A 17,999-nucleotide genomic window follows, 5' to 3' on the forward strand; every position below is an offset into this window, starting at 1 on the left:
TTATGACATTGCCACCACCCTGTGCCCATGTTCATCATGGTGGTTGATTTCTGACTTGCAAGAATTCATTAAAACACACACCACACACACACACACACACACACACACACACACACACAAAACCTTTGTTACTGTGGAAATTTTCGGACATACAGAAAAGTAATCAACATGTACCCAATACCCAGCTTTAATAATTGTCAACATTTTGTCAGTCTCATTTAGAAGACTTTAGATCAGTGTTTCTCACAGTGTCAGTAGTGATCAACTTACATTAGGATTATCTGGGGATTTGTTTAAAATGCATATCCTCGAGCTCCCCTTTTCCCAGAGCAACTGATCCAGAAAGTTCTCTCTGCCAGGTCCAATGATCTGCATGTCTAATAAGCTTCCCAGATAGTTCTTTTTAAAAAAAAAAAAAAAAAAAAAAGTTTATTTCTTTATTTGGAGAGAGAGTGTGCACGCAAGGGAGGGGCAGAGAGAGAGAGAGAATCCCAAGCAGGCTCCGAACTGTCAGCACAGAGTCCGACGTGGGGCTCAATCCCATGAACTGTGAAATCATGACCTGAGCCAAAATCAAGAGTCAGATGCTTAACTGACTGAACCACCCAGGCGTCCCTTGAGATGGTTCTTATGCACGTTGAAGTTTGAGAACCACAGCCTTAGATAAACGTCTGTATAATTAGGCTTCCTGTTCTCATGGAATGTCTTAAGGGCACTACTTGCCCAACATCACTCACAGGATCTTCTGATTCGCCAGGTGGAGGCTACAGAAAGGCCCAGAGCCTGCAGCTCGATCTGTATGGCTGGTTCATCCATTTTTGCTCCTGGGAAGCTACACATGCTAACATCTAAAGCTCCAACTAAGACTCAAGGCCTCAATCCTAAGAAAGTGTTCTATAAATTGGTCTGTTAATTGTTGAAAGGAGGGCACCGTATCGTCTCTATCCTTTTGCGTTTTGAACTTCCTAGTCTGCCCTTAAACTCAACGATTTCAGTTGGAGTTATACTGAAATAAGCCTAGGCATTACAGGGGCGCCTGTGTGGCTCAGTGAGTTGAGCGTCCGCCTCTTGATTTCGGCTCGGTCAGTCTTGTGGTTTGTGGGTTCGAACCCCGTGTCGGACTCTGCGCTGACAGTGCGGAGCCTGCTTAGGATTCTCTCTCTTTCCCTCTCTCTCTGCCCCTCCCCCGTGCTTGCACGCGCGCTCTCTCTCTTTCAAAAATAAATACAAATAAAATAAAATAAAGTAAAATAGAGAAACACGGCAGCGTCTGTAATTCTCTCGTGCGGGTTATGGGCCTTGGTCTAGAAAGAAATACAGATAAATAAAGCCCTTGGAATATGCTAATTTGCCCTCGCTTTTGAAACCCCCTCTCCTCCATAGACATGAGTCTAGTGGGTTCTCACAAACCCTGTTTTTCTCTTTTTCAGGTCAGGAAGGAGGGCTTCTGAAGAAATAGAAGAGTATGTTCCCAGCATATTCTTATGGCATCCTTTGGGGACCTTTGCTAGCCGTGCAGGCTTCGCGGGCGTCATCCGTTCAGCCTTTGTTGGACTTAACATTAGAAAATGGAACACATCTGACCGCAGTCTGCCCCTTTAGTTATGCACGTTGAATCAAGAGTTCAGTTAATGCTGCTTCCTCAGCCGGAGGTCTGGACCCTGGCACTGACGTCCCCGTCCCCCTCCCACCCTGTGGTTTTTAGAATTGGACGTCCAGGTATCAGAGTGCTGACCCATGGGTTCTGCTTATTGGTACAGATGGGAAGAAGCAGCACCGGCTTTCTAAACCCAGCCTTCTCCTAAGACTTCCATCAAAGAGAGAGAAAGAAGGTTTCTAGGCAAAGATAGAGTGTAAAGGCAGAGCCACGACGCCAGTCCCCCCGGGGGTGAGAGGAGCATCCGTGTCATAGTCGGTGGAACGGTCCCCCGCACAGCTTGTGCCACCGTATATGGCAGACCCGGTTGCCTAATTAGGTCTGACCAAGCTGATGGAGGAAAGTGGGTCCAGAGACAGTTTCATCTGGGAGAAAGGATACCCACAGTGACAATTTGGGCGGTTTCTTTCTGTGTCTGAAGTTGATTTTCTTCTTTCCTTTCCTTCTTTTTGGGGGCAGTCACCGCCTCAGACAGCAGAGCTTGGATGGATCAGATGACGGAGGAGGTAAGGTACCTTTGGAGGAAATCAAAAAAGCTTCCAGAGAGGCTCCACGGCCCCCAGAGCATTTCCTGGGTGGCAGCGAAGGCACTGTTTGCCGCAGCCTTACCGGGCTGCAGTGGCCGCGTCCTTTCATGTCTCCGTGCCTCGGGGGAGTGCTGCTTCCTCTGCCTGTAGCACCTCGCCTCCGGGGTTATCCTCCAGCCCTACTTGTCCTTCACAACTCTGCGGAAGCATCACCTGCTCTCACATGTCCCCCCGTCCCCACGCCACTGCCTCTCTGACTCAGAAGTTTCTCCCCTGTGCTCCCACAGCGTGCTGGGCAAACTTAAGTTATAATAGCTAATGTTTATTGGGTGTTTATTCTGCCGGGCGCTATTCTACCAGTTTATATGTGTTAAAGCGTTTAGTCATCACAACGACCCCGTGAGATGGCGCTATTCTCCCCATTTTACAGATGAGGAAACTAACATACAGAGACATTAAGTAAGTCTTCTTTCCAGTTCGTTTTAAACTCTGTGGTCCAGTGAGGATAGTTGCCACTGCTACGTAGCTACTCTTTTCTTCTATGGTGTCTAATCTGCCATTAAGGCCATTCGGCGAATTTGTTCTTTCAGATAATTGTATTTTTCACCTCTAAAAGCTCCATTCAGTTTTGTGTCTTCCAAAATTTGATTATGTTTTGCTTCATCGTTGACGGTAGCCTTTATAGTAGCTGTTTTAAAGTCCTTTTCTGCTAATTCTATCATCTCTGTGTTTCTTTCTACTGACTGATTTTTCTTCTGGTTACAAGACATATTTTTCTGCTTCTTTGCGTGATTGGTAGTTTTTTATTGGATGCTGGTCATTGTGAATGCTGCTATGTTGAGTGTCTGGACCTTGTTTCTGTTTTAGTAGGCAATTATATCTGTTTTTTGTTTTTGTTTTTGTTTTTTTTAATTTTGTTTTAATGTTTATTTATTTTTGAGACAGAGAGAGACAGAGCATGAGTGGGGGAGGGTCAGAGAGAGAGGGAGACACAGAATCTGAAACAAGCTCCAGGCTCTGAGCTGTCAGCACAGAGCCTGACGCGGGGCTCAAACCCACGAACCGTGAGATCATGACCTGAGCCGAAGTCGGAAGCTCAACCGACTGAGCCACCCAGGCGCCCCGGCAATTATATCTGTTTTAGGAGACAGTTAACGAATTTGTTAGTCAACTTGGTCATTTTGTTTTTAAGCTTTATTAGGGCAAGTCTAGAGCTAACTTTATTGTTTTCATACTTTAAAAAGTTTATTAGAGGCGGTATTAGCAAAATGTCAGTTCTAACAACTATAGGCTCAGTATAATCCTAATCAGACTCCCAGCGAGTTTCTGGATATTGACAAACTAATTCTAAGGTTTACATGGAGAAGAAAAAGAACCAGAATATTCCCTCTCTCTCTCTCCCTCTTTTTTCCCGTAGAGTTAACTTTAAACATTAAGATCCCCAGGCATCCCTGCCTGGTGGTTCACAGGACTCTCCACTCTGCCTGGGTGGAGCTGAGCGTCTTCCAGTTCTCTGTAAGCTTCGGGGATTGTTCTTTCTTGGTAGTAATTCGTTGTCCATCCATGCGGAACCTGACCCTATACACACACAGCTTAGAGTGCAATCGGTCTAGATTTCCGCGGCCCTTCTGCTACATAGGTCCTCTCTCTCATCCTCTGCTTCTCCGGTTCCAGCCACCTTCGCCTACCTAAATTTTGACCTCTGTCTCCTCAACTCCACGAGATCTCCATGATCCACTTGGCGTTCCCCCTCCCTGGGCCAGAGTCCAGGAGGTATGCACCCAGGCAGGAAGCCAGGGCGGATGGTAAGGTCTCACTCATTTCCCTTCTCTCAGGGATCACTGTCCTGCACTTCCTACTGTCTGCAGTCTGCACACAGTTGTATCTGTGTTATTTCCAGGTTCCTAATTGTCCCCCGCAGGAAGGTATGCCCGGTGCTGGTTACTCTGTCATGGCTGCAGGTGGAGCCCCAAAGCTTTCAGTAACTAACCTTTGCATGTGACCACAAAGTGAAATGGAGCATTAAATCTAGAAAGCTTAGATTACCTGTGTTTCGGCTGCCTCACAGGATTGGGGACATGTGAGACGCGTGAACTGTACTGGGATAATGGTCGAAATATAGATTCCCAGGCCACCAGCAATCAGAAGCTGGAGTTGGGGCCCAGAGATCTGTATTAATGTAAATACACTCCCTGGATGAATATTTTGCACACCGAAGTGTGTCAGGCCTGCTGTAATGCCTCAAAAGTCAGGATTGAGGACAGGAACGGACAGGAAGTATGAAAAGGTACTTCTGCCTTATTTCCTGCCAAAGGGGTTTTAAGGTAAAAAGGTAGTCATAGGAGGTCAGGAATTCAGCTTCCGCTCTGAGATTTAGAGAGAGCTCCTGAGCACGGCTTCATCGTTCTTAAGTATTTGACTCTTCTTTTTCTATCATCTTTTATCGACAGGGTCATTTCTTTTTCACCAGATCTTCTTCCTTAGCTCTACTCACTAAACTCCTTGTCGCTGGCAAACTCGTCCACCCACTAATGATTCCCAGTTAAATGAGCCCCTGTAAAATGAGGGATCCTGCGTTTCTGTTCCACAAGTCTCTTTCCCAACACGTGTACCTGGGTTGTCTCGTGTCAGTGCCAGATGTGGTGGCTCCGTGATTGGTGGCTGCTGGCCACACTTTTGATCTGCCTGTCCTCACAGATTGTCTCTCCGGACGTTGATTGCACAGGATGGCAGGGTGATCATTCAGGACGATGGGCCAAAGGACTCAGGGAGGCAGGGGCCCCCCTGGACATTGACAAGGCTGTTAGGTGGTTAAGCAGCAGTGAGTGTGGGCATTACGATGCTGCTAACTCTGAGGTGTTCATTAAACTCATGGTCTACAGAAGGTTTACTCAACTGGTATCTTTTCCTGGCCTCCTCCTACCCTAAACCTTAAACCTCTTTCTAACTCCCTTCAAAGGACTTCTGAAATCCTTCTTTCTCCATTTTTTGCGATGTGTGAAAATGCTACATTTCAAGGAATAACTGTTCAACATTACAGCACTCATTACCTCTGAATGCTGAAGTTAACACACATCATAAACGTGTGTTATTAGAAGGTTGTGCTGGCTGCCGTTGTGACGTCGTCACATTGGAAGTAAAGGATTTCAGCTTTGAGCACCTCTGCAGGCCATCTCGTCCCAGCCTGTCATTTCACATGTGACAGCACCGAAGCTTAGAGATCATCATACAAAATAGGGTTCTGAGAGGGACTCTGGTCTTCCGACTCACAAAAGAATGCTCGCTCTCATAGCGCTTATCCACCAGTATCACTGCGATCACCACTCATCACCAAACTCCTTTAATTCTCAAGACAAATCTATGAGAAAGTTTTTAAAAATCACCTTCATTGAGGTCTAATGTACATACCAGAAAATGAATCCACTTAAAATGCACCAGTTGAGTTGTGACAGATGTATGTATACGCCCCGTGAAACCGCTTCCGTAATCAAATATGGAACATTTCTGTTGGCCCTCCAGAATTTCTCATGCCCCTTTCCAGTCCATCCTTCCTCTGCCCCTGTCTCCAGGCGACTACTGATTCGTTTTTTGTCGCTCTAGGGCGGTTCGCATTTTCTGGAGTTTTATGTAAGTTGAATCATAAGTACATATGCTGTTGTGTCTGGCTTTTTTCACTCATTGCAACGATTTTGAGTTTATCCAGGTTGTTGTATATATCGTTAGCCTGTTACGTTTATTGATGAGTACTATTCCGGTGTATGGACATACCACATTTTGGTTATCTGTTCACCTGGCAGTGGACATTTTGGATTGCTCGCGATCTCCATATTAAAGATGAGCTGACTAAGGCAAAGAGAAACATCCTTGCCAAAGGTCACACAACTAGTAAGTGATGACACTTGGAAGGCGGCTGTGCTCACCTCTATACCACCAACACTACACAGCCCAGCACCAGGATTTGAATACAGATCTTGACCCCAGAGTCCTTGCTCCTGGCCTCTGGGCTGTCACAGATGGTGTGACCCTCAGCTATGTTGGTGTCTCCTTCCACAGGTGGGTTGTATTCATGTGAGCTCCCATGTTTGTAATGTAGAGTGCCTAGCGTGACTGATAGGATACTTAATACAATTCCATGAAGGAAGGAGAGAAGAAAGAAATCTATTTTCAGAGAATACTCCTAGTATTTCTTTTTCCCTTTCATAAACTTGAAGTGTGAAATTAGTGATTTGGCCTTTATTTTGGCTCTGGAGGTTTAACACGTAAAACCCCCTTCCTTGTCACAGTGTACTTGATTTTACCTTCTAGGAGGGATGCCTCTTCCCCGGCATAAATCTGTTTTCCGTGTAGTTATGCCTGAGTCCTTTAATGGAAAATCAGTTCATATGTTACACTTCACACTCGACTTCGTCTATTTGACTGTATGTGAATGTTTAGAATCCATTATGCAGTAGGAATCATATGTTACCTGTAACTAGTTTTTAGAATTATCTTTGCTCAGAGAATTACTTGGTTGGCTAGTGAAGGCTGCTCCTTTGAGCTTAGAATAGCCAGTGGGTGGGGACACTCCATGAATGATTGCCCTGAACCATCCATGGATGCTCATTCAACAATGCCATTAAGCAGATCTTTGGGTGCCTTATGAGGGAACCTACTGGTGCCCATAGTAAAATCACACCCAGGTTCTTCAAGGTCATTGGTGCGAGGAGCTTTGTCACCTGGGAAGAGGCTGCTAGTTTCCTTGTACTTGGTAGGGGTGACAAGTGGCCAGCAATCTCAAAGGAGACTGAATCTTAGGGAGTAGATATGAGGATCCAAGGTCTAGGATCCAAGCAGGCGGTCTCGTTCCACTACCAGTCTTAGAGGTTAGATTTTATTGAAGAAAGGCAGCAGATATTCGTACAATGCCTCCTGTGGCCAGGACTGCCCTGATGCCAGAGATAGTGGCGAGTAAGGCAGCCCTCGCCCTCCAAGAGATTCTGATGTAGTGAGAAATGCCCCCTCCGTTCCCTCCCTGTCTTGTCTAGGAAATTTCCAGGAGCCATGTTTCTGAGATCTGTGTCTCAGCATTCAGCCTCCCAAGCTCTGGGTACATGTTCTTCTTCCCTGGGGAAGATGCCCAGGGAGAGAAGAGAAATGCTTCTTCCATCGATGTGTCAGACTTCCAAGGAAGAGAGCAGGAAAATAGAAGAAGAAAGGGGCTTTTAGAGTAAGATTTGTTTTTAGAATGAGAAATGGGAGTGAGTGACTTTTGGAGGTGGCTTAGAGTCTGCTTGTTAGCTAGAATGTCCTGCACGGGACTGTTTGCAAGGCCATGGTGGACCACAAGCTTGCATACCCTGAGGGGCCAGACAGATACCATACGCACATGAAACAGCACACATGTGAGACAGTAAAGGATGGGGGGGCCTGTGGTAAACCTAGAGAGGAGATGGCATAGCCTGAAAGTTCAAATTCATATTTCAGAAAATGACAAAGAATTTTCGAAATCACTTCATTAACAGAACAAAATGCACCTGCAAGTTGGATTAGGCCTTTGGCAAGTGATCTGCGAACGTGTCATCAGACTTTGTAGGGCTGTGCTCAACGGGAACACAGAACTTTGTTGGGAAGACGAAACAGAAGAGATGAGAAGCGTTATGGAACTAAGACAGCAGCAGTATACTGGATGGCAGAGGCAGCCAGTGGTGGTTGCTGTGTTCATGATTTCCATTAGGGCCACAGTTCAGGCGACAAAGAAATCCCTGTGGGCTGAGGATGCTTCAGGAGGAAGGAAGAATGAGTAGTAGGTCCTGAAGGCCAGGCAGGATTTGAAGGAGGAGAAGAATGCAAAGGGCCTTCCTGGTGAGGCCTGGCAAGACGAGCTCGTTCTGCAGAGCAAAGCCCTGATTCTGGTCCATTCTCAGCTACAGATTTTCAGTGTCCCATATAAACTGCCTTTAATGAAGTTCAGAGATTGCCATTCATCTAATTTGCTGATTCCAAGTGGAATCACTCACAAGAGTTGACACAATGTTTCAGGGAATTTGGGAGTCATGAGTATGAGAATAGCTGAGAACAATGGACAGCCAGAGCCCCCAAATGACCACAAGGTCCCCAAATTGTAGATGGCCACACTAATCTTTCTTATTTAGATGACCATCCTTTAGTGGCACGATTATCCATCCCGCTCCTTGGAATCAAGTTTCTGGTTTACACTAAGGCGTTCGGACTTCTTCTGTCATGGAAGGTTGTGTGGTGTTAGAAGAAAGAACATCAGATCTGGAATAGGCTCGAACCCAGGCTCTACAAGTGACTTTGGGTGAATCATTCATTTAACCACCATTTGTTGAGTACCTACTCTGCGGTACTCAGGGCTGGGCTCTGGGGCTATGGTGTTGAAGAAAACGCGCGGTCCTTGGCCTCCTACTGTTTATAGCTTGGTCAGGGAAACGGGAACTACGCAAATGGTCACACAACTAGATAAGTAAGGACAAGTGATGATTGAGCCCACTAAAGGCAGAGCTCAGAGCGCCATGAGAGAGAATAGTGCAAAAACCTGACTTGGATTGGGTGATGAGGGAAGGCCACCCTGAAGCAGTGGTTTTTACACTTCAACCAGAAGGAAGAGTGAAGTTTCCAGGAGGGAGGGTGCGAGCAGGGGGCTGGGGGGACCCTGGTAGAGGAGACTGCAGGTGCAAAGTCTTGTCACCTCTCCCAACTCCAGGAGGGTTTCCAGCTCCAAAACACAGCTCTCAGAAAGTGAACTCTGGATAGAGTGTGAAGCTTTGAAGACTAACTTTGAGAAGCACAGAAATGGGGAAGAGCATTTTCTTGTCCTTAGAAAAGATGGATAATACTCAGGGTGAAACAACTTCTGAAAGTACAATTAGATACAGACTCAAATTTCAAATAGTTTGTCTCAGAGTTAAGGTCAAGTTAGGAAGGAACCTGTGAGCCCCCAAAGATGTCTTTCACAAGTAGAAAGTCTCTAAAAACAGGAGCTTTAAAAGAAAGGATTAGCTCTTTCTCACATTTAACCACTGCAACTTGGCGTGATCCAGGACCGTGGGCAGAATTCTCACTGCCTCTTCCCACCATCTCATCCCCACTGGAGAGGGCTGTGCTCTTTGCAACTCGGATTCCGTTTTGACAGAATCGAATACCTCCAAACCTCGGGAATAATAAATCCTTATGGCCGACCAAAAAGTGTTTAATTCCTAAAGGACCAGCCGGGTTGAGCCACTTCTAGCCAGGGGCAATTGGGGACTTAATTCTGTAAGTGTAGCAATCTGGATGATCTGAGAGCTCTGAGTTTAAGGGTAATTGCTCAATTTTCTGGCCATGTCAACAGGGAAAATAGGTAAAAGTGGCTGAACACAGCCAAGCAATGAGGCTGGATGAGATGTGAGATGCTGGACTGTCAGTGGAATTAGAAAAATGCCATCTGTAGAGGGCTGGCGCGCCCTCACCCCTGTCTTCCCCTCTCCCCATTCATCGCCTACCCTGGGCTTCCCATCTCTCTTTTGGGCTGCTTCTCACTCCTTGCTTAATCTTCCCCCCCTACTCTGTGTCCCTTCTGCAAACAGCAGAGCCGCTACGAGCCTGCACAGCTTCAATGTGGAGAAAGAGAAAGTGGAAAGAATTAAGTACAGATAAATTAGAACCCTGACATCTCAATTCCTTTCTCTTGCTTAGTGAGAACGTTCCATTAGGGCAGCATTCAGCATACGGGACTTCTTAGTTGGTTCCCAAACCTACTTCCTTTGCCTCCCTAATCTTTTTAAACTATTACAGTCAGCACTAATTTTTTGATTAAATAACGTTCCTTAAAATCTATTTGTTTTTTCTAAGTTTAGAGTCAGTAGAAGTGGGCGCTAAGGTTTTCCTGAACTCACGCCTGCCCACCCTTCCCTGACACACGCCCAAGCAGGGACTCCTTTAGCTGAACATTTGCATCACAGGGGTGGGGCCTGTAGGGGGGGAGCCGTGGGGGGGGGGTACTCACTGGTGCAAGGGTTGGCTGTCATGTCTGTTGTGTCTCCGCTTTGGTCTCTGTATATGAGATAACAAATTTGGAAAAGGAGCCATTCTTTTTTTTTTTTTTAAGTTTATTTATTTTGAGAGAGAGAGAGAGCGCACACAAGCAAGTGGGGGAGAGGCAGAAAGAGAGGGAGAGGGGGAGAATCCTAAGCAGGCTCCTCACAGAGCCCAGTGCAGGGCTCAACCTCACGAACGACGACGAGATCATGACCTGAACCAGATTAAGAGTTGGACGCTTTACCAACTGAGCCACCCACGAGCCTCGTCTTTAAATTTTTTTTTATTTTTGAGAGAGAGAGAGAGAGAGAGAGAGAGCGAGCGAGCGAGAGAGCGAGCCTTAAGCAGGCTTCATGCTCAACACAGAGCCCAGTACAGGGCTCGATCCCACAACCTCAGGGTCATGACCTGAACCAAAATCGAGAATGGGATGCTCAACCGATGGAGCGCCCCCGGCACCCCAAGAGAAAAGTCATTCTCGTGGGAAACGGTGTTGGTAATTCGTGTTTGTGCTCACTGCGAGCCAGGCCCTGTGCTTTTACCTGTAGTGGCCCTCACGGCGGCTCTCGGAGGAGACACTGATTATCACCCCTGTACAGAGGAGGAAATGGAAGCCTTGGCACGTGAAGCCGCTCACAGAAGTCACATGGCTGTTTTGCAGCGATATGCTGGTTACTGTTTGACCACTGGCTGTCCAGGGGAGCAAAGTCCTCACGGGGTTAGTGTTTGCCGATTTCTGTGGCGTCAGTATCCCCACCGTGACTGGTCTCGGGCTCCCAGAAGGACATCACTGACCACAGAGCTGGGAAGACATGGGCAGGAGCACACCAGTAGACCCTAGTTCTACCCTACAAGTGGAGAAGAGAGAAATTATCACAGGAGCATGGATAAAGTGAAATGTAAAATTTAGGAAGTGCTGAGTTTTGACTATTGATTGCCTTTGTTTTTAATATAATTTATCTGGTTATGAGGGTGTATAACTTAGTCCTTAATGATGTTTACGTGTAAACAGCTTTTGCAAGCAGTATTCCTAATAATTTAGCCGTTGGCTCTTACAGGCCAGTATGAGCTGCTCCGGCACAGCCCCGCTAGCTCGTAGGCAGTGGAGCTGGATTGCAGACGTGGTCTTCGGGACTCCCGAGCACTCTGCTGTCACAGCCGTCCTCGTCCTTGTTGAGGCATCGGGTTGGTGTCTCAACCCTGCTTATTGAGGAAGCTAGTCTCCACTCATTTTTCTAGCCCCCTGTTGCAGATCCCTTCCCACCCCGGTTCTCAGACTAGCCTGCCAGCCTGTGTCCTCGGCTCTGCCGACCCTCCCACGCTCAGGTTTCGCCTACAGGAGTGGCCCGGCTGACAGGCATAAGCCGAAGAGACCAGGCTCGTACAGCTCCGTGACATGAAACAGAATCTTTAGGTTTGACTGTTCCTCTCTTGTTATGCTTCGTTTTTTATCAAATCCATGGAAATCGCTTTTAGATGATGATTTCTTGTGCCCGTGCTGAGTCTTCCAGAGAGGAGAACCTGCTTTGGAGGTTTCCCCGGGCTTCGGCGGGTGGCAGCAGGTGTATCGGGTGTTTGGGACGTTTGTGAGAACCAAGGCCCCACGGGGCTCCTCCTGGGGCTGAAGGGCCATGTTTGTAGTTTTCACACCAACCTGCCCCTTTGAGGTGGAGCAGAGGAGACAGACTGACACCTCAGAGACACGGACACTTGAAAGTCTGTGTGGGACGTGGGGGAGCCCCAGCCAAGGGTGCTGAATCATGGTGTGGGCTGAGGGCATAATGGGGCTGCAGGTGGAATCCGTGCAGGTTAATTGCATTATGGAAAATGAAATTTATTACAGTGATTCTAAACAAAAGATTTGCTGTGCTCTACCAGTAGGCTACAACTATGGCTGGAACATTTGAAAAGACTCCTCTGTAACCAAATGTGACAGAAAGAGTTGGTTGGGCAATATATGTACATATACATATACATATACATATACATATATATGTATATATATCATGAGATATATTCCTTTTTTCATTTTCTAACATTTACTTATTTTGTTTCTTTTTTTTTTTTTTAACATTTATTTATTTTTGAGAGACAGAGAGAGACAGAGCATGAGTGGGGGAGGGACAGAGAGAAAGGGAGACACAGAATCCAAAGCAGGCTCCAGACTCTAAGCTGTCAGCACAGAGCCCAACATGGGGCTCAAACTCACGAACGGTGAAATCATGACCTGAGCCGAAGTTGGATGCATCACCAACTGAGCCACCCAGGTGCCCCCGTGAGATACATCGTAATGGACACCCCAGAATAAGGTTGTCTTAAAGATAGAATAGTCCTTCTTCGTTGATAAGGAAACCTAGGACCAGAGTTGATAAGTAATTGCGTAAGTTCAGCAAATTGGGGGCAGATCTGGGACCCATGTTTCCTGATTTCTAATTGGGCACACCCTGCAGTACAACTCTGGACCAGAAATCTGGGAATTCAGTTCTTCCTTGATAGGCAGTTAAAGTCACGTTCTTGGAAGCAAAAGAAAAAGGAGCATTAGTAGATACAGACTCTAGAGGCCACAGGGTTAACTTCTCTATTCTCCAATGTGGTTATGGCCAGTGCTGGTCCCCAGAGTGAGTGAGACACCAGAGGGGTCACATGGAACTTGCCAGAAATTTCTTCAATGCAGCCAGAGAAGTTGCTTTTACTTACTTACTTACTTACTTACTTACTTACTTACTTACTTATTTATTTGCAAGGTGATTCAAGGTCCCATGACCCTACCCTAAGCAAAATATGCACTCCCATAGAGTAGGCGTCTACAAATTGACTCCACAAACATGGGAGAGACTGGTTTGGCTGTGTTCTTCTGGCATCCCCAAAAGGCAGGGGCGTCTGTGAGAACCGAGTTGAGCTTTCAGCAGATCTTAGTTCTGCTTTGTCAGCTCGGTTACGTCCTACCTTACCCCCCCTCCAGCTGCAAAGCAGGGCCCAATGTCTCGACCAGACCTCTTGCTCTGTTGGCAGAGCTGGGACCAGGTGCTTTATGCCATGCGTGGTGCCCTAAAATCTCTAGGTCTCACCAGACTTTCCAGACTTACAGTCACGGATGTCTTTACCTGAAACGTGGCTGACAGTGACTTTTCTGGGTTCCATTTCCTCTGTTCCTGTGCACAGCCTGCTTCCACGTGCCCATCTGAAGAGGTAGAATAGGAGAATGGAAACGAAAGCCTGGTGCCATGCGTGCGCACGTGCTTTAAATGAGGCGCATTGTATTAACCTTCCTCCAGGAACACACACGGAGAGAAAGCTCCGTCAGCACTCTGTCATGCTATAGTCAGTTTAGGGGAATGTGATTAATAATAAATCATCCAACGTTAACCACTGACAAAAGTAAAAGAGAGCTAAATCTCCCTGAAATCATTATAGAGATCAAGGTATTTATTCTGTAGCTCCTTGGATTCTGTCCCGGTTGAATACAGGAGACAGGATCGGGATAGGACAAAACTAATCGCATTTAGTTTTGTGAGACCGTGGGAGAAGTGTCGGCAAGCAGTGTTCCAGCTTTCGGGGAGGGGCATGGGGACTTCACACAATTGTGAGGGGAGCGGACAAATAAGGAATCAAAGGGCCCGAATGCAGCAGACAGGCCGTGTTGCTGAGAACTACTGCCGGAGGGAGCTTGTAGACAGCTCAGATTTTTATTTGACTAGAAAGAAATAGAGGCTCAGTTTTCTGGGAGGTCTGTCTCAAAAGATGGGACTGTATACATAGGCATCATGTTCCCTGCGTGTACAAAGACAGGTAGAGTCGTGGAGTTGTTCCAGATCGTCTTTGTGACCCAAACACAGCAAGTTGTGCCCTGGGATAGCTGTAGACTGTTCTCCCAGAGAGATGGCCAGGGTGCAGACCTGACAGCCAGGTGTCGCTTAGGGGAGATGGGAAGGGACAGGCATGTTTATGCTCGGAGGTTGGACTTAGCTCCCCTCTTAGCCCTCAGGTGGAGAAGTCTTTTCTTTCTGACATATCACACATGGAAATGTGTTTCTAAAGAAGGATTAGGTAGGGGCTCCTGGGTGGCTCAGTCGGTTGGGCGTCCGACTTCGGCTTGGGTCATGATCTCGCGGTCCGTGAGTTCGAACCCTGTGTCGGGCTCTGTGCTGACAGCTCAAAGCCTGGAGCCTGTTTCAGATTCTGTGTCTCCCTCTTTCTCTGACCCTCCCCTGTTCATGCTCTCTGTCTCAAAAATAAATAAACGTTAAAAAAAATAAAAAATAAATAAAAAGCAGGATTAGGTATAGTAGAAATCTAGGGGAAAGGTAACGGGGGCCTGACTCTCTTACCCCAGTAAGAGATGAACCTGATATGGCCAAATGGTAGATCTTACTCTGTAGCTTTATGTTCTGCCAGTTTTCTCAAAGTTCACAGATGTTGGGGTGTGTGTGTGTGTGTGTGTGTGTGTGTGTGTATTCGTCTATATATACACACACAGGAGGACACACACTGGGAATGTGATTCCTGAGTCCATAAGTGTGGTTGACGGACTAGGTTTACCTAAAAGACCCTTTAAGAGAAAGCTCTTGAAAGATGATTACAGAATTGAGACACCATCATTTAAAAGTGCCCGAGGCAAACGCCTTTGAAAATTGCAGCAGCGGAGGGACAGAGAAAGAACCACGCAGCCCTTGATTGTTGCGCTGTTCCCTCAGGACCCGTTCTCCCCCTCCCCCTCTGTTTCTCATCTGATAAGAGAGAGAGCAGCACTAAGACTCCTCATCTATCTTATGAAAATCCGATTCGGAATGGCTGTGATCAAAACCAGCTGGCTGTCACCAGCAGTGGCCTCGCGCGGAGGGAACCGCTCAGAAGCGTTCCGTATGTGGGAGTGTCACGGGTGGCACCGATCAAAGTGGCATTTTTTTAATAAATATATATAAGGAAAAACACAAAACCTAAGGATTTAGAATAAAAGCAGTGTAGTTTGTCTTGTTTTTTTCAATGTAACACGAAGAGGATGAAATAGAATCAGATATGCCTGGTTTCTAACGTCCCTACTTCCACGGGCGGCTCTGAGAAGGCGCTCTGTGTCACGTTAACACTGTATCACTCATCTTGGGCCTTACTGAAGAGAGTGGAAAGTTCCTCAGTTTCCATTCCTTCCAGCCAGTTTTTCCTCGTCGCTTTTAAAGTCCTTTACCCCTCCTTGTCCTTAGCACATCTCTACAGATCAAAGCTGGAAGCGCCAGCGACCTCCGAAAGCTAACAGAGTGGCAGGGAGCGTTCCTGTTCATCGTCCTCCGTTTCCTTCAACTGTCAGTGATCGATGGGTGTGATGTTCCCTGGGGGCCACCTCGGCAGGTGGCAGCGGGGTCCTCCCCATGTCAGGCTCCTGGGCTGAATGGTGTCTTTCTCCATAGAGAACTCTTGTGCTCGTGAGCACTACCTTTGAATTGCTCGGAAGGCTCGATCTTGTAAGCACACCGTGGACTTGGGTGGGGGGATGCGGCCAATCTCATTCTGGGGTGTTGCGTTCATGGTTCCTTGCGAAATGTGCAACCATCCCGCTGTGGGTACCGGAACACAGCTCCAGAGGTCCGGCCCTCACGCACCACGACATACCACGAGCCGCGTTGCCACTCTTAGCGAAGCGCCCCCTCTGCCCGTGATCCGGCCAGCACCACACGTGCTGGGGCCCGGTTTGTCTCGGAAACTAAAGTCAGTCTCAGCCTTCGTCATCAAACCGTCGTCCGCCAGGAGAGCCACCACAGCTTGGGGGGCCGTGAGGAACAATCGGCTATTTTGATCTTCGTGAGGTCTGTGATCTCCTTGCCCGGCGACATGAAGAGAGATGCAGTTTGGCAGGAACGTTGGAGGCATTTCAGGACCTCAGCACCTCAGGACCTCAGGCTCCGTCACACGCTTCCCCGGGGACCTGCTCGTGCACAGCGCCAGAGTAGACATTGGCCCTGCCGTGTATTTCTCGGCGTTTTAGGTGCGGGTCTCCAGCGAACGTCCCAGTCTCCCGACTCTTTTCTGCCATGTCCATTGCCTCTCTCCTCCCCTGCCAGTAACGAGTCCGGGCCGGGCCAGCTTCGATCAGATGAAGTCACAGGGGAAAGGTCTTCATCAAGCGGACCTGTGGGGACCCGCAGACCTGTTTTTGTCCCTCGAACCCTGAGTTGGGGAGTGCGGGGGACCGACGGTTGCAGGGCCCAGGCTCGCTCAGGAGCTCCTCTGAGACCGTCTCTTTCTCTTGTTCCTTCTGGTGTTTGAAGCCTGTTGCCTACTGCTTTCCCCTTTTCTTCTCCCTTTTAAAAAATTCCCCATTTTTTCACTTAGAAAAAAATTATTTATACGATTGAGATCCACTAATTAAAGCCATTTTCTGGTATTTGGTTACTGGAGCGTTTGATGTCTCTCTGACAAGACCATGAAATGCACAGAGTGTCCACAGGGACAGAATTTGCTGAACACGGCTCTTTGTAAATGAGGGGACACAGTGTCGCAGCAGCTCATGAATATGGAACGCCCATGATGCCACCTCAGTGGACTTGGGAACACAGATGAATCCTGTCATGTGCTAAATGAGACCAATTTCTTTCACTTAACTTCATCTTCAATCAGACCTTCTTCCATTTGCCTGTTTAAAATTCCCCATACGTGATGCAGAAGGTAACAGCATTCAGTAAAACAAAGTTTTGCAGCTGCAGAGAAAAATTATAATGATCTCTGGCTTCAAGTTGCCGTCTCCCGAAAACATGGACATTGTTTCACTTAAGAGCTCTGCTGAGGTCTTTTGACTTTGGGCACAGAATTAGGGGCTGTGTGGACCACTGTCTCTCTCTGCGGTGCCCTTAAGCAGTATGTCCAGATCCCCCTCGTGTGGATTAGATATTGAGGTTGGCTATGGACGGTGGACGTGAGCCATGAAGAGCCTTTGGGTGCTCTGTGGTGGCCAGTGCGCCGAGTGGGAGAGCAGCTCGGGGAAGAGATTGCATGTAACCAAGCAGGGCCTTTGCCAGAGGGAGCTCAGTTAGTGGATGGAGGGAGAGGGACGGATGTCATCAGAAGGCACCCGGCAGAACCTGGCAAGGTAGGCCAACCACTTATATCATTTACTAAGATGTCAAGATGAGAAGGTGCTAGAGTGTAGAAGAGACTTTAATGGAGCTCTCCAGAAACGCCTGTGGATGCGACCAGGAAATCCCATTCAGAAATCTCCAAACAAGAAAATCGGCAAAAACCTCAAGGGACACAGAGAAGAGGGGCTCCAGGGTGGGACCCAGGGTCTGGATTAGGGGGCCCCCTTTGTTCTCTTCTTCCTGCAGGACTTAGCTTTATATCCCAGGTAAAGAGTCGGAGTCATGCTCAGGGTGTATGCTGCGTGCTGAGTCCAGTCTTCGAAAATCACTTTCTGTTCTAGTTGTACCAAAACAGGCCAACGACACTGGGGTTTGAACGCGGGCCATCTCGCACACAATGCATCGCAGAGATCTGGAGCCAGCTTTATTGGACGAGGCAGGCTGGCTTCTTACTGTCAGGCCACAGGGGCTGAAAAGGAGCCCTCTGGGACTTCACTGGGTAGTTAGCTTTTTAGTGTGTGCGTGTGATGATATTGCCCATAACGAATGTATTTCGGGGCAAATGGCAGCTTCTCACATCTTTGAAACCAGTTGCAGTAGATCCTGCTGATGTTCCCACATGTTTCTATTATTTATTTAAGCACCCCTCATTTCTGTGGTTTCATCCGGTAGTTGGTTTGTTGGGTAGATCTGTTGGCAGACGGGTGTTCTGGATCGTAATGAGTTGCCCAT

At 47.5% G+C, this 17,999-nt stretch overlaps 1 protein-coding gene across 2 annotated transcripts in view; it reads left to right on the plus strand.

Annotated features, from left to right (window-relative positions):
* The window catches only part of IFT43 (intraflagellar transport 43), an 81,855-nt gene that overhangs the window by 56,639 nt on the left and 7,217 nt on the right, over positions 1-17,999 (plus strand). For both annotated transcript variants that reach the window (XM_030319627.1, XM_032593425.1), the window contains 2 exons: positions 1,431-1,463; positions 2,117-2,163. In XM_030319627.1, the coding sequence (XP_030175487.1) occupies positions 1,431-1,463; positions 2,117-2,163 (80 nt within the window). The remainder of the gene's footprint in view (positions 1-1,430; positions 1,464-2,116; positions 2,164-17,999) is intronic.

The sequence above is a fragment of the Lynx canadensis genome, chromosome B3 (assembly GCF_007474595.2).
Source record: "Lynx canadensis isolate LIC74 chromosome B3, mLynCan4.pri.v2, whole genome shotgun sequence".
In the NCBI taxonomy this organism is placed as follows: Eukaryota; Metazoa; Chordata; class Mammalia; order Carnivora; family Felidae; genus Lynx; species Lynx canadensis.